This window comes from Lepisma saccharinum, chromosome 16 (assembly GCF_977018435.1).
Source record: "Lepisma saccharinum chromosome 16, izLepSacc3.1, whole genome shotgun sequence".
In the NCBI taxonomy this organism is placed as follows: Eukaryota; Metazoa; Arthropoda; class Insecta; order Zygentoma; family Lepismatidae; genus Lepisma; species Lepisma saccharinum.
Genome location: NC_139244.1, coordinates 67,433,662 through 67,449,438, shown reverse-complemented (window position 1 = coordinate 67,449,438; position 15,777 = coordinate 67,433,662). Strand labels below are relative to the sequence as shown.

Genomic DNA, 15,777 nt, shown 5'->3' with positions numbered 1-15,777 from the left:
GGAGATGCGATAACCATTAACGCCGTCAAACGGTTGGGCGGGAACTTTACGTCACATACCATGAAGAAGTAATAGGATCTGAGCTGATTATGTCCTTTGCGATTAGTCCACTCAGAATTAGTTCACTTCATCAAATGATTTACTAATCTCATCAATTTACATTGACGAGTTCGTTATTTGTGTTCTTTTTGGTTTAGGTTCAACATCTTCTCCGAAGAGAAAATTATGCTCATCTCTTTCTTTTCCTTGACCCTGTACATCCAGGGTCAAGGAAGTCAAGTCAGTAATAAGGTGTGTTATATACAGTGTACGTACAACTATAGATTGAATTGTATCTCCTCCAAATATGATGTATAAAGAAAAAAACTGTCGGAGAACTAAGTGAGGTGAGTGTACAATTTTATATTACTATTATAGTGGAACCACAAGCGGCGGTGGCTCAGTCGGTAACGCGTCTGACTACCATGCTCAAGGTCCCGGGTTCGATCCCCGGCCGGTTCAAATCCGGGAACTTTTCTAACGATGGAAGCGGCCCCGGCGCCCACCCAGCGTCGAATGACATGGGTACCTGGGGGAGACCCTGGGGGGTAAAGGCGGTCAGGGGCGTGATGCTGATCACATCACCCCCACTCATGACCGGATCAAGAAAGTGTGGGGCGTTACACCCACACCCCCTATACGCCTTCATGGCGTGGTGCTAAGCACAGGGGAGCACTTTTACCACAAGCAAAGAAACCTGCGCAGACTCGCGACTCCTGTGCACCGTACTCCAGTGTGGAGGGGAGGGGGACAGTGGAGCATGCTCTCTTATAGTCAGAGTTGAACGGAAGAGGAGGAAGGTTCTTTTTCTTGTGGTCGCTCTTATAAGTAAGGGGAACTGTGATTGGCCATTCATCTATTTTATCACTTCTTCATAATCTCAATTGACTTAAATGGCCGGAAGAGCAAAGTAAATTTATCAAATATAAATACGAACACGTACCGTTTAATAAATAACCAAAATGGAATGAAAAGTTAGCAGTTTGTATTTTTATTGCTTTATGTGAATATGTAGAGAAAAAGCGAGATAGAATTGTACACCAATGGCAAAGAAATGGTAGGCGAAGTATTTACCAGGATTATACTCCCTACATTCCTGCTCATAATAAGGAGTCGAAGGTATCTTGCTTAAGGATCTTTCTTCGATGTAAACCTAAAAGTTGACTTTTCAGATTACGTACATAATCTTCTGGGCAGAAATGCGCACTGCAGATTCTAGCATTAGCATGATTTACGTTACCGTTTCCACACGAATCCAAAGCTCGGTGACCGAAGAATCCTTTTGAAAAACGTATATAACGTATATATTATGTTCAACGTACTTGGAAGATGTATCTTGTGCTGAACTAAAATAAATAATAACAAGTGGTGTGCGGTATCTCGGAAAGTCGGGACCGGTATAGGAAAGAAAAATTCCGTCCCTATCACGACTTCAGCAAATGACTTCCCTAAATTTCTTGATCCCGAGCAGTCGGGAAATACCGAATGGTCATTTTAAAACGGTATTAATTCTTGACGTTTTCTACATTGCAAGTGTCTGGAACTTATCGGAAATTGTTAGTTTTCATTCCAGAAATGCAAAGAAAATCACTTAAGGTGAAAATGAGAATTTCAGATTTCCCGACTAGTCGAGAAATTGCGAATATTTCCCGTCCCGAATGTCGGGATTTAAAAAAAATTCCCGTTCCGATCAAAAATATTCTGTCCCGCATAACAATAAGTACCTATCTATATTTATTTTCAATTTGTCTGAAGCCACAAAATGTAAATGGGTGGAAATGCTCATTTGTGTACTCGATTTCGTGTGTTCAGTTTCTGGCATGGTTTCCTATCTGCATAGTGCAACACTAGCGCATAGATTTGGAATTCATTTCATGGATAAATTCACCTCTTACCGTCGTTTCGTCATTACGAGTAAACAACGGATTGGCCCAACCTATACTTCTAATAACCTTGGCTAGCATCTCAGTTTGACTTTGTCTGCGGACGAGAGAAGTAGGGCTCTGCCTACGGGCAAGAGGTAAACTCCTCCTAACAGGAGAGAGAAAAAGATATCCCACTCCACCCTTTGGTGAGAGAAATTTACTCCACTTTAGTGTGAGAGGACCCACTCCGCTTTCGGGCGAGAGAAACCCACTCCGCTTTAGGGCGAGAGATATTTAGGTACTTTTTCTTTTCTTTCATAAAACCCCGTCATCTCGACGTTGGGGATGGTAACAGCGAAACCCCGTCTCCTCGATGCTGGGAAATTCGCTTCTTAGAATATATTCCTTAGTTTTTGGCCTGTTACTCCTATATGTAAACCAAAAGCCGTTTCCAAGGTTACACTAATCTTTCTCTTTTAGATGCTTTGTTTATAAACCCTTTGTGATTGTTTTTCCTACAAAAGTACTAGTTATCATATACAAAGTTGTATGGGTTTCTTTAAGGGTTAAAAGTTTTTATAGTTCAACTACAAAAGGCCGTAACTATATAGAGAGGCCCAAATATGAATATATATATATATCTGTATCTGTGAAACTATAAGTTGGAGGTATAAAACTACTGTAAAAGGGTATCAGTTCCTTTCTTGCTTAAGTTTGTGATGAAATAAACCTTTATATGTTTTAGTTAATTTTGAGTTGTCAATGAACTTAACTGGTCAACTACGTCATAGCTCTCTAAGTGCACCATACACCCGAACCCTGAGTGTAAATAGAGTCTCATGCCACCGCTGGAGAAAAAGGTTAGCATTATGGGTAGACTTGTAACACTTAGCTAACTAAGCTATTGGTCATCCATCTTTCCTCCACCGACCGAAGGACGTTACAATATATTGAAATAGGCTGTTTTCAACTACACGCTTAATTTTGATTTTCCTAATTGTAAATCTGTCAGACGTGTCTGCCGATTTAGTCGGGACAGTCTTACTTTGGATTCCTGTTCGTCATAGGCGTAACTTGACGGGGGCGAAAGGGTATTTGTAACCTCCCCCCCAAACGACGTTTCTTAAAGCTGCTAAAACGGGAATTACATACTACGATTCGACACATCCAAAATGTATTCTATTTGAAAGATGGTTCCCAAATAGATACCAATTTAATACTTTGAAAGTGTGTCAGATTTGTTTATTACGTCACATCTTAGTGTGACAAAGGTTGACTACAAAAGTGGAATTTCGTAACAGAAAAATGAACCCACTCCTTTTATTCCGTAGTCGATTTCATCTTGAAACTGAAATTAAGAATATTAGTTAACAATGTCATTGGTAACCAACAAAAATGAATTATTGTGTTAGACCCAATTCTTTAATACCTTATCACAATCTTTTTCGCAAGTTTAAATTTTGTTGTAAGTCCACTTTATGCACAGATGAAGTCATCTGAACAGTTATTTTACTTCGCTTTTCTTCTACCACTCGCGTTAATCGTGTCCGTGAGGAAGAATTATAAACTCGTGAAATGGACGATGGTACAAAAAAATATATGCCTCTCCAACGGTTCGAAACTGTAACTACAAAATATTGTCTTATTTTTAAAATTATTCATTACGAGTAGCTCTTGTTAAGAAACCAGTTCCTGAAATTTTCTTCTGGAGGCCTCGTAGCACCCAGCTGTTTGTTGTGGCTGGGGCCTGAGTCATGTGACTCATGCTATCAATGCTCAATCCTTCCCGAGAACTCAGAATCACAAGGCAAACTTAAGCGAATATTTTGTTATTTGGGTTGCATAAACAGCAGGTTTTAAGACGTTACGAAATTCTAGGTCCGGTGGTCCAGGCAATTATTTCTCTCACTGTACACACACAACAAGTTCTTTCGAGTTTATATCCAAGCAATATATGAATTTTAGCACTCCATTCTCTATAATCAGTATCAATTAGTTTCATCATGTTTATGAACGTACGTTCATAAAATCGTTTCTCATTAGTGTTTGCGAGGAGTGTTGTTTGTTTACTCACTAAGTAATTGGTGTTCACCTCCCATTGATTCCCGCCATCTTCATATACGAGGACCATCCAATTTACCCCCCATCCTGTTGTTCTCGCTGTTGTCGACAGTTTGCTGGGATAAATATCAAAGCCTTAATTGAGAGCAACCTTGGAGATTTCAATTAGCGGTTTGTAAATCAACAGGTAGGCGCGAAAGATCAAAGAAACTAGGAAGCTACAATCCTGATGAAAATCGCATCTTGTCCTAGAAGCAACCACGGTTCATTGCTAATTAGCTATATGAACAAGTTTGTCTAAGTGTACAGACCTGTTTGGCACGACGCTGGGTGAATTCGTGCTTCAGATCTAACCGCTTTCAAGTGGGTTCAAAAGAGAATTGAAAGCAGTTACTGTTGCAGAATTGTGTTTAACAGAGGTAGATTTTATCGCTCCAGCGAAGACATTAAACTGAAACGCGCCTTAATCCACATTTTAAATGTGAAAATTCTTATTAAATATTGAAAATAAATTACATTGTTCCCTAGGGTGTTCTCAACATTTCTGTATTTCTTTTGTTCATAAGAACATAAATGTAATGTAAATAGGAGGCAAAATGCACTTGGTGGGCCTATTAGGCGCCATCTTTAAATGTGTGTTATTCGAGACACTTCTGTTAGTGACAGTGTACATTTAGTTGGTAATGATTGTAATTTCAGTAATTATTATAATTAATGAGCAACTGCCGTCTACAAACAAAAAAAGCATTATTAAAAATATTATTATGTTTTTTTGTGAGTTTTACCGAATGTCAAAATAATGTTACACTCATGTTATAATTGGTTATTATTTTCAAGAAACATGGTAATTATTGTAATAAATAAATAAACAAACATATAGGAAACAATGGAGGCCGTCAATAACAAGAATGTTGATTAATTTTCAGTGATGAAAAAGTTTGGGCCTGTGAGTCCTCCACCCTTTCTTCCACGGTAAAGTAATCTATGGCCAAAACTGATAAAAAAAAATACTCACTTCCAATATAGTCCTTTCTTCGGCTTTTCTTTTCTATTTTAGTTACTTAATTAATTCATATTGAGCCTTTTCTGGTGATGATTGAAGAAACCTCGGTACTAGGGATTTGGAGGTGAATGGGAAGAACTCTCCAGCACTCGAAAGCTTCCAAATCTCTCCAGAGCTCACATTCTCAGCAAATGGAGAAATTCTATCTTTCATTGTTTTTTTATATGGTTTATTTTACTTAGCTTTTCTGCTACTTTTGGCTAGTCGCGAAGATGAGGATGAGTGATAATATGATGTAATTGATAATAGGACACTCACAAAACAACATCAATTCCCAGACCGGGATTAGAACCCCTGGCGTCGTAGGACGCTGCTGTGCGAACCTTCCCGCCACGGAGCTCGGCAGATTCTCTTTCTTATCCAATATATTTCACGATTACTTCCTCGGTTTAACCGTAACGTTAAGAAAGAACAATGATTCGTGAAAGAGATTAAAGTAAACACAATATTTCACACAAGCATTGGCTTGGAGTTGAACACAGGATCCTTGGTAAGGAGATCTGGAGTCCAGCATTCAAAGTCCACGAAGACCGTATATACTGTATAAGTCTCGACCAAAGAGCGCGTGAAAGAGGGAGTGAGTGCATTGATAGAAAAACCGTTTGCAGCAGCGCGTACTGCTTTGCTCTGCCCACTCGTCTTCTCCCCTCTTATGTATTTCCGGGCTTGCTCTACAGATTCACGAGACAGATTTTTTTTTGCGTAAATAAAACTTATGTAAAGTAATAATTGACTCCATCCCACGAGTAATGTTGCAACTAATGTTTATGGTAAGTGATGCACAAAAACAGAACAACGTTGCTCCTAGCATCTCAAATATAGTAATGGTATTTCTGTACCGTTGATGCTTAAAGCTGCACCGTCAAACTTCATTTTGATAAACAGTGCCTACGAGAAACTAATGTTCTTTAATTTTCACAACGTTCTTCTTGTATCTATCAATTATTTCATTTTTTCTTAATTATGTATGCATGTATCATATATAACTTAGACAATCCTTTATTTCTAAATTGCGAAACATTGAATTATAAAATTAATTTGATATTTTTACAGCTCAGGACTTGAATGCAAATAAATTTGCAATAATTTTATATTTTTTGGTTTACACAAATAACATTAACAAGTAAAACTATTTTAATTACAATGAAAGTCCATTCATTTCTAGGTAATTTCAAAGTTGATTTACAAATGCTCTCTGAATTCAAAATATCTAATTTTATCTAATAATAACTGTTGAATTTTTAATATCTTGTCAATATGTTCTTGACACAAACAAGCACACTCTGTTCTCAAAAATATTTGCTATTCATAAAGAAAGACTTTTCAAATGTAATTTAATTTTGTCCCTTATGAGAAATTCATTTATTATTTTTAAATGAAAAAAAAAGAAATACATAATCACTTACTAAAGTTTAAGTGATGACTTGAAATTACTCAAAGAAATGAAAAAATTGCAATTTAATATTTGTTGTATCATTCCTTTTACGTTGTGTCAAGACGACGATTGAACTGATGAAACAGCAACCCTTAACTTCGTGGGACGTATGCTAAGCACATCCAGTTAGTTTTCTGCTCTTAATTTAGCAATGTGATCCCAACTTCAATATGCTTGAATACATAGCTTCTAATTAAATACTTGAAAATTCTATAATAGCAAAGTGACTCACCAAGGTGTGTTACAGCTGTGAGTCAGCGTCATGTATCTCGCTCCCAGGTGATAGAACATCCTCAACACAGCCAGACTGCTCCCGATGGAATGGCCTCCTTCCACACCTATAAGGCTCGCCAGTTTTCTGGAGCGATGGGCCTCGTAAATTCCTGGAATCAAGGAAGGAAATACTCTTATATACAGGGTGACTGGTAATTAGATGTATTCCCTGAAAGGGATTAAAGTAGAGACAATTTGCAATAAATTTGACCATATGATACCCCGTCCGAAAATTAGTAGTTTTCGAGATAATCGAATTTCTTTTGTTTCTTTAAAAAATTACAATTTTCCACATAAAAAGATGAATTGAGAAAAAACTGCTCATTGTATGGAACTTATTTCAGCGTTTTCTGATAGCTAACAAATAAGTGGTTCGTTGAAAAAAAAGTTTTTCCCAAATAACAATTACATGTAAGTAACGGGTGGGTCTATACTTACAAGTGATGATAAAAAAAGGCACTCTTAGTTTACTTGGCAACGTATTAATAACAAAAATGTTATGACACGAAGCGTACAAATTACTTAAATTACTTCCTTGTGTCATCTGCTATCCAACAAGGTACAAATGTTGCTAACATTCACATTTGTGTACAAGAAATAATACTTCATTCATATTCATGTGAATGGAATCAATGAACAATACAATTAAAGAACATTACACGTCTTGCTCAAAGTGGGCACCTCCGTTACGAATGCAGGCACGCAGGTTTTTACGGACATTTGGTCTCTTAACTCGTGATGTGATGGTGTCCTTGATGTGTTGACCAGCTGTTAAGATCCTCTCCCTGAGCTTTTCTTGCGAGTTTACCGGTGTCTTGTCATGTGGCTCCAAAGTCGCAAGGCGTCAAATCGGTCGGGGATCGAGCTGGGCAGTCATCATGCTGATAAATCATGTCACGTCTTGTAACTAGAGGCACATCCTCCAACAACATTTGCCATCCCGTTCCTCAAAAAATGTTCATAAGTGATGTCAAATCGGGGGATCGAGCCGGCCAGGGAATCGGGCCGCCTCGACCAATCCATTTCTTTGGATAATTTTCATCCAGCCATTGTCGAACGCCCAGGCAGAAGTATTGATGGGCTTCATCAACAATAATTTGATCGAGCCATTTTTTCTGCCCGAAATCTTAAATGGCATCACTTATGAACATTTTTTGAGGAACGGGATGGCAATGTTGTTGGAGGATGTGCCTCTAGCTACAAGACGTGACATGATTTAACAGCATGATGACTGCCCAGCTCGATCCCCTGATCGATTTGACGCCTTGCGACTTTTACATTTGGAGCCATGACAAGACAACGGTAAACTTGCAACAAGAGCTCAGGGAGAGGATCTCAACAGCTGGTCAACACATCAAGGACACAATCACATCACGAGTTAAGAGACCAAATGTCCGTAAAAACCTGCGTGACTGCATTCGTAACGGAGATGACCACTTTGAGCAAGACGTGTAATGTTCTTTAATTGTATTGTTCATTGATTCCATTCACATGATTATGAATGAAGTATTATTTTTTGTACACAAATGAAGGGCCAGGGGGAAAAACGATGAATGTTCATTCGAGACAATTTGCCAGGAAATGAAAAACAAAGTATTTCTTTCCATAAGAACGTTAATATATGCCAAAATAATAATGCGTTTTTCAGGCACTTCTCATCGTTTCCCAACCAAGGCCGTTCTCATTCTTATAGTACAGCTTCTGAACTATCAGATGGCGTTGCGATCTCAAAATGGGCGAAAAATCGACATTCATCGTTTTTCCCCCTGGCCCTTCAAATGTGAATGTTAGCAACATTTGTACCTTGTTGGATAGCAGATGACACAAGGAAGTAATTTAAGTAATTTGAAATAAGTTCCATACAATGAGCAGTTTTTTCTCAATTCATCTTTTTATGTGGAAAATTGTAATTTTTTAAAGAAACAAAAGAAATTCGATTATCTCGAAAACTACTAATTTTCGGACGGGGTATCATATGGTCATATTTATTGCAAATTGTCTCCGCTTTAACCCCTTTCAGGGAATACATCGAATTACCAGTCACCCTGTATATACGCTCACACCTACGCGTACATGTACATGCATAACATATATATTGTGCCATTCCTTAAATGGGAAAAACAATGCTTATAATTAATTTTTTCATGCACGTGTATCTTGAACAAAAAAATACTTTCATACTGGTTGTTAATGATATGCTAAATGTTGTCTTTTCTTACGTTTAGCTCGAGATGAAGTATGGGTTGATACCCTGTAATTATGAAAACATTTTTGCATATTCCTTTCTTTAATGTACAGGGATAGCCAAAAGGAAATAGTAGTTTAAACGCTTTATAAATTGAAATTTGTTTGTTACAAAAGAAAGCATTTAGTACTGTTGCATATAGAGAGTCTTCAAGTTTATGACCTCCGTTTTTTGTTTGTCTTCGTGACGTAGCACCCTTGACGTAAGTAGAGAAGAATGGCCGCTAGCCAGGAGGAGTTTCGTCAGTTTCTGTGTGATTGAATATGCAAGAACAAAGTTATTATCGTGTAGCGTCGTTTTAGAACACGGTATGGTAAACAACCACCCACAAGCCAGTCAATCTACGATTTGAGCAAGAAATTTAAGGAAACTTGTTGTCTGTGCAAGGGGAAAAGTCCTGGGAGAGGAGAAGTGGACTATCGCATTGATATCTGTCGTGTTACAAAAGGGTCACACATAGGACACTTGTAACTTACCAATGTAAACTTCAGGACGTACCATTCAAACCATGTAAGTATTTTAGCCCTATTATACAAACTCTTCTTTCTGTAAAACTTTGAAAGTGTATTTGTTTTCGGCTAGCACTGTATATTAATCCAATTATATTATTTGAAACCTTTTGGCAGGTTATACAGGGTGATTATAAAGATTCAATCCATTTTTCTGAAAACGGCTGAATTCCTCTTTCTTTTGTAGGCGATGTGAATGATACTAACTACAGAAGAGATGATAGCCGTGGTGTGTTTTGGACCTTTGTGGGGATTAAGATTCGAAGAGGTCCAGGCAACTTTCGAAATAAAATTCCACAAACCTGCTACAAACCAGGTCTAATGTCAGGCTACTGGTTCAAAAATTCAAGCACAGAGGTACTGTACACGATGCTAAACGTTCATGATGCCCCAGGGTAACAGCTGAAACCGTGCAACGGGTAGAAGGTGCCGTCAGCAGAAGCCAAAAAGAGCGTCAAGAAGAAGGCTAAGCCGGGAGCTGTTCTTACAGCAACCGACTATGCGGAAGATACTCCATTACACTCTAAAGAAATGGTCATACCACCTTCAGGTGGTGCACACGTTAGGAAGGGAGGACCATGTTTGTCGCGAAACAATGTGTGCAGAGCTGTTACAGGCACTGGAAGAGGACAATTTGATGGAAAACTTGTTCTTTAGTAATGCCATCCGACGCAACTGAAGAGTGTGGGCCAATGTACAGCAACATGAGGTCTTCCAATGGGAATTAAACACCCCAGAAAGTAAATGTGTGGTTGGGGATCACGATGTGCAAGGTATACGGCACGTTCTTCTTCGCAGGACACACAGTGACAGGCAATGCGATCTCGATATGTTGCAATTGTTCCATCAACCACAATAGGAACAAGATGGTAGAGGCAATGCATTTTCGGAACAGCTCCGAGTTCTGTCGCTTAGCTAGTCAGCGAGCCTAAAATGGTCTTCTTCCTTGCGACGGCGTAGCAGGTTGCGCAGAAAGACATGCTCAGAAATCATTCGTCAAAGTGATACCGAGGTGCGAGGATCTGGTGCTAGGCTTGACCTTGCTGCTGAGTGTATAGAAGTTCGATTTCGTAGTGTGTTCCTCACATAAAATATGCCCCCTGTTCATTCCAAAGTTTACCGAAGAACGCTTAGGGGACAAACGCGTGAAGTTGTGGCAAACGTCTTGCAATTCGTTATTGACCGTATTTGTGCTGTGACAGGCGTATCTAAGTATGGTAAAATCAATTAAGAAGTGAAGTTTGACGGTTCGTGCTGGATCACCTTCATCATACAGTACACCCCGTAGAAATGTAAATTGTCCACGGCCGTGTACAGATATAGATGATTTTGACATGTGCGTTGTTCGGAGAACAATTAATGAAGTTTACACCGTAGACAGGCAAGTCCCAACAGTAAAATCTGTGCTTTGAAAATTAAGGAAAACCATCGAATATAAAGTGCAGGCAACCAGTTTATTGAAGGTCTTCAAAAAACTTGGGTTTAGATGGAAGAAAGTGGAAACTAATAGACGTGTGCTTTTTGAGAGGAATGACATTCGGAATGCAAGGATTGCTTATTTACGGGCCATCAATAGATATCGTCGGGAAGGCCGTCCTATTGTACATACCGATGAAACACACTTCCACACAACCACTAAAACATGGTACGACGATAGTCTCAGGGGTCTGAAATCTCCAATATCCAAAGGGCAACGTCTCATTATTGTCCGTGCAGGCAGCGACAACAACGCCCTTCTGATATTTAAATCAAATCAGAAAACTGGAGACTACCACTCGGAGATGAATTCCATCAATTACATGCGGTGGATAAGAGAAAAGGTCATTCCAAATTTACCCTCAAATTCAGTCTTCGTAATCGACAACGCATCCTACCACAATATTCAGAAAGAAAGATGCCCTTCGTCTAACACCAAGAAAAAAGAAATGCAAGAGTGGCTATTAAAAAACAATATACCATTTACGAACAATATGTTCAAGCTTGAACTTTACAGCCTTATAAAATTGCACAAACCGAAAATGAAATCCTACATTTTAGATGAACTGATGAATGAACATGGCCACACTGTCGTTCGCTTGCCTGCATATCATCTCGATTTAAATTCTATAGAAAAAATTTGGGGCACTTCTAAACAATGGGTTGCAAATCACAATGTGACTTTCAAATTAAATGATGTGTGGGAACTGTGTAAGGAAGCGTTTTCGGTGATTGGTGAGGAAGAATGGGAGTCATGTTGCAGCAATGTTAGAAAAACTGAGGAACAATACATTCGGACGGAGGGTTTGCTGGAACCAGAAATAGAGCGTCTTACTTTCAGTGTTGGCGACAGTAACAGCAGTGCAGACGATTCATTGTTGAGTGCAGAAGATTCTTGTACGAAATGTACGATTCAGATTCTGAACTGGACGGCATCGAAGACCTGGAATAAATCATTGGTTTCTTCATTTGAACATATTTGCAGTACTTACAACACATAAGGTATTATTGTATTGTTTTTGATAATGAGCTTTTGTTGTTGTACGATTCTGTATTGAGTCATTGTTACCCACTGTTTTTTTTTTGTTTTTTTGTTCACTTCCAATGCTGCTCGAGAATTATAAACAGGAACCAATAGTCACGTGTTGCAACTCCCTCACCAGCTGATTTGGTTTCTGTGCGACTCGCTTTCAACTTGCGCATAAGAACACCTCAGAGATGTTCCGAAAATGCGTTGCCTCTATCTTGGAAATAGTGGCTTTGCAACAGGATGGAGCTCCTCTCCACTTTACAAAGACTCTTCCTGCGTACTTGGATGCTACGTTTTCACGTAGGTAGATTGGTAGGGGCTCACAATGAATATGGGCAACATGACCTCCGGATCTCACACCTCATGATTTCTTGCATGGGGTCATCAGGTCACAGGTGTACAGGGTTAAGATCACCTCGCTTCAACATCACCGTCAACGTATCCAGCATGCTGTACTCAACATGGCACTGGCAATAGTCTCAAAGGTGTTTTGTGAAACTGTTCGTCGTTGGGATGCATACAGGTTACTCCTATGGTAGTACATTGACGTGACACTTTCATGGATTTTGTTCTGTACACAACTTATTATGTCCGATGTGTTTTCTTTCAATGTTGATTATGTGTTACCATGTACTGGGGAGTTTCTCAATACATTTGCTCTAATCTCACACATTTTTTCTGAAAAATGGATCGAGGCTTTATAATCACTCTGTATTTCAAACATGTAATATTATAAAACAATATACTAAATATTATTTCGAAAATTACTTTTTAGTACAAAATTCCTAAAAAATGTGATTTCATACATATTCATTTCAGCATTCTTGCAGTATTTGGTGTGGTATGATATTAATTTGCCATGCAATTCTCTTTACTAGTTCTACTAATAGATATTCATTTTCAATCTTTTCATTTTACTGCAATTGACATTTTTTGTTTTAGGAAAACTTCTCCACATGTCGGGAATGGATCCATGGACATGCCCCAAGCATGTTACTGATAAGTATTACGTTCTAGCTACTGAGAAAGGCCAGGTCAGGCCTAATTTCTAAACACTCTCAAATATAAGTATATTATGTCAACAATATTAGCATATTGAGGTGTTGTTCCTTTTCAAGTACATAATCATTATCGAAGCAAGTTTTATGTAAAGCTGTGTGAAATATTAATATAATTCTATCAGTCATTGCTAATGCTACAGGACACCTAATTCCTCTCTCACTTTTAGGTCATCTCCAGTATAAAAGACATGCGAATCCCTGCAGCATTTCCGAAATCAATAGTAATTACGAACAGTATATTAATAATACTTTCAGAAATCCAAATTAAATTGTTGAAATATTAACTTTAATCGGCCTCAGTTGTTACAAGGGAGAGCCAATCGGAAACCTTATTATTTTTGTTTCTTATCAAGTAGATTTCTGTATGTAGGGTTGCAGAAATTTGCTGCATTTTAGCAGAGACCTATTGCTGATCTACATATATTTTCAAGTTTGAGTTAGTGCCTCCATATCTTAAGAAGAATAAATCTTTGGGTTCCACGTGCAGTAACTTATGAGCCACTGCAAAGGCCTTTCCACCCATCTGCTTGCGACTGAGACCATTGTCGAACTTTCTCCTCCATTAGTAAACTTACAGGTGTGGTAAGCATGCACAGAGATATTGAATTTTCATTTGCAGAGAAAATTCTGCAAATTTTAGACTGACAGAAGGTAAGAACACATTCCTCTTCACTGGTGCAAGTGCGTAGAGGAAGCGCCATCTTTAAAATGACGAGAACGACATTTTGAAGCTCACTTGATTAGTGCTCAAGCCTTGAAGTCGTTTTATAAATAACAGTTAATTGCTCCTGTACATTTGAGATGTATACAGTCTATCCTACAATTTACATTGGACTTTAAAGTTTTAATTTGACTTTTATAGTATTAACGATTTTACCTAATGTGATGCTTAATTTAAGTCTAATTTGTTGTGCAACAATTGTTTCCAGTATATCATACTGTTCTACTCTACAAACAGTAAATTACCTTCCGATGTCGTAACGAGCTGCATGTGGGCGGGATATTTGTCAATCAACCTCCGTATCACATCTATTTGTTCTAAAGTTAGTTGCACTGCGTCCAAATATTGCGAACTGCATGGCACGTATGCAGACCAAAACTGAAAGTAAAAGAAAACAAATGCATTAATTATTTGAAATGTTGATGAAAGTAATAAAAATATTCATAGACGTACAGGTACTAAAGATAAGTTGTGTGTGTTCTAAGCACGTGGTACTGATGGTTGGCTATGATTTATAAGTTGCCGTAACATGGTGTTTCTGTGAGAACTGAATTACTTGCTATGTTGCTTGTTTTCATTTACGAATACCCTGAGACAATATGCGTATAGGACTCTTCTTAAAACGAATTTGATATCGTAATGATATATGAGGGGTCCAGAACACAAGTGGCGTAACTCAATTCAACACAGTTTGGAGAAAAGCGCACTTTTAAATAAATTAGTACTTTTGGAGAACAAACATTGTGGTGCCTATATGAGAGCAATAATTGAAATGTAGGAGATTCTTACTTCTAGCACTGACATGTTGATAGTTTACAGTTCGAAGGTATGCATGTAACTTCATTTCCACGAAAAGCGGAGTTATGCCTTATGTAATAAGGTAAGGCGTTTCTGACACATGATGTGACTCGCGTTGTACGCTAACATGCATGACCTTCAGCCACGTTGTGTGATGCAATCACGTTATAGATTGGGTTCCTCAATGATCTTAATGACTGAAAATGTCTCCATGTCGTATTGGATGAGGAGGAACAACTGTATAAGTTCGCTAATTTGAAAACTTTAGAAAATAACTTTATGAGTGTACTCTAATTCTGTACAAATATTCAACATATAATTGTCTGTTTTCATAATAATATACCGGGTAAATATGTACGTTTCAAAATAGTTAGATATTTCATATAAACGAATTCAATAGCAACATTAAATTGGAAAAGCAATATTTACGTCTTTTGTACTTTTCAAATTAGTAAACGTAATTGAAAAATAATTGTTTTCCGTCATTCGCATCAAATTCCTTCTTCTCCTCTGCAATAAAGTCTGATGCTCATGTTTAGTCTAGCATAATTCCCTTACAGTAGTTTTCGGGGTGAAAATAGACTTTCTTTAAGTTCCCTAGCAACGTCAGTTTCCATGGACAACAACAAGCACGGCAAGCTCTAAAGAATTGTGTGTTATTATACCCCTAAGCATTTACTTAAAACAAGCACAATGTAGATATTTTTCCATTGAGTATAACAATGTATACGTAATTGTATTATATTATGTAGATGTCACCCTTGTTTGAGCAATCTTTTGAAAACCAGAAGTTCATTCATCTGTGTGTGATCTGTGAGAAATGTAATGTAGCTTGACAATTAAGAATTGAAGGAAACAATGTGTGCTGCAACACATGCCCATGTCAACGGTTGCTAAGGTCGTGAAAAAATGGCATTTTTACCCTCAAGGAAGGGCCGATTGAGCGATTTCTTAATTTTCTCGGCCATTTGAGACAATTTCATGGGGGGGGGGGGTCGTAATCGGGCATTTTTTTTGCCTTCGGGGCTTCCTTCATGGAGAACATTTATGTCAGTGGGTGGTGGGATTTGGGCTATATATATATTGAATTACGACTGTTATTTTGATTGATTGATATTGTATATTTATTTATTCTAGCCTTTCTGCCAATTTTGGCTAATCGCGAATATGAGGATAAATGATGATGTCATGAAATTGATGA

At 38.1% G+C, this 15,777-nt stretch overlaps 1 protein-coding gene across 1 annotated transcript in view; it reads right to left on the bottom strand.

Annotated features, from left to right (window-relative positions):
• Nucleotides 1-15,777, bottom strand: part of LOC146000618 (dipeptidase 1-like) — a 271,792-nt gene that overhangs the window by 208,566 nt on the left and 47,449 nt on the right. The window contains exons 4-5 of the mRNA XM_083138372.1: nucleotides 14,024-14,156; nucleotides 6,696-6,846 (exon numbers count right to left, since the gene is read on the bottom strand). Of these exons, the coding sequence (XP_082994498.1) occupies nucleotides 6,696-6,846; nucleotides 14,024-14,156 (284 nt within the window). The remainder of the gene's footprint in view (nucleotides 1-6,695; nucleotides 6,847-14,023; nucleotides 14,157-15,777) is intronic.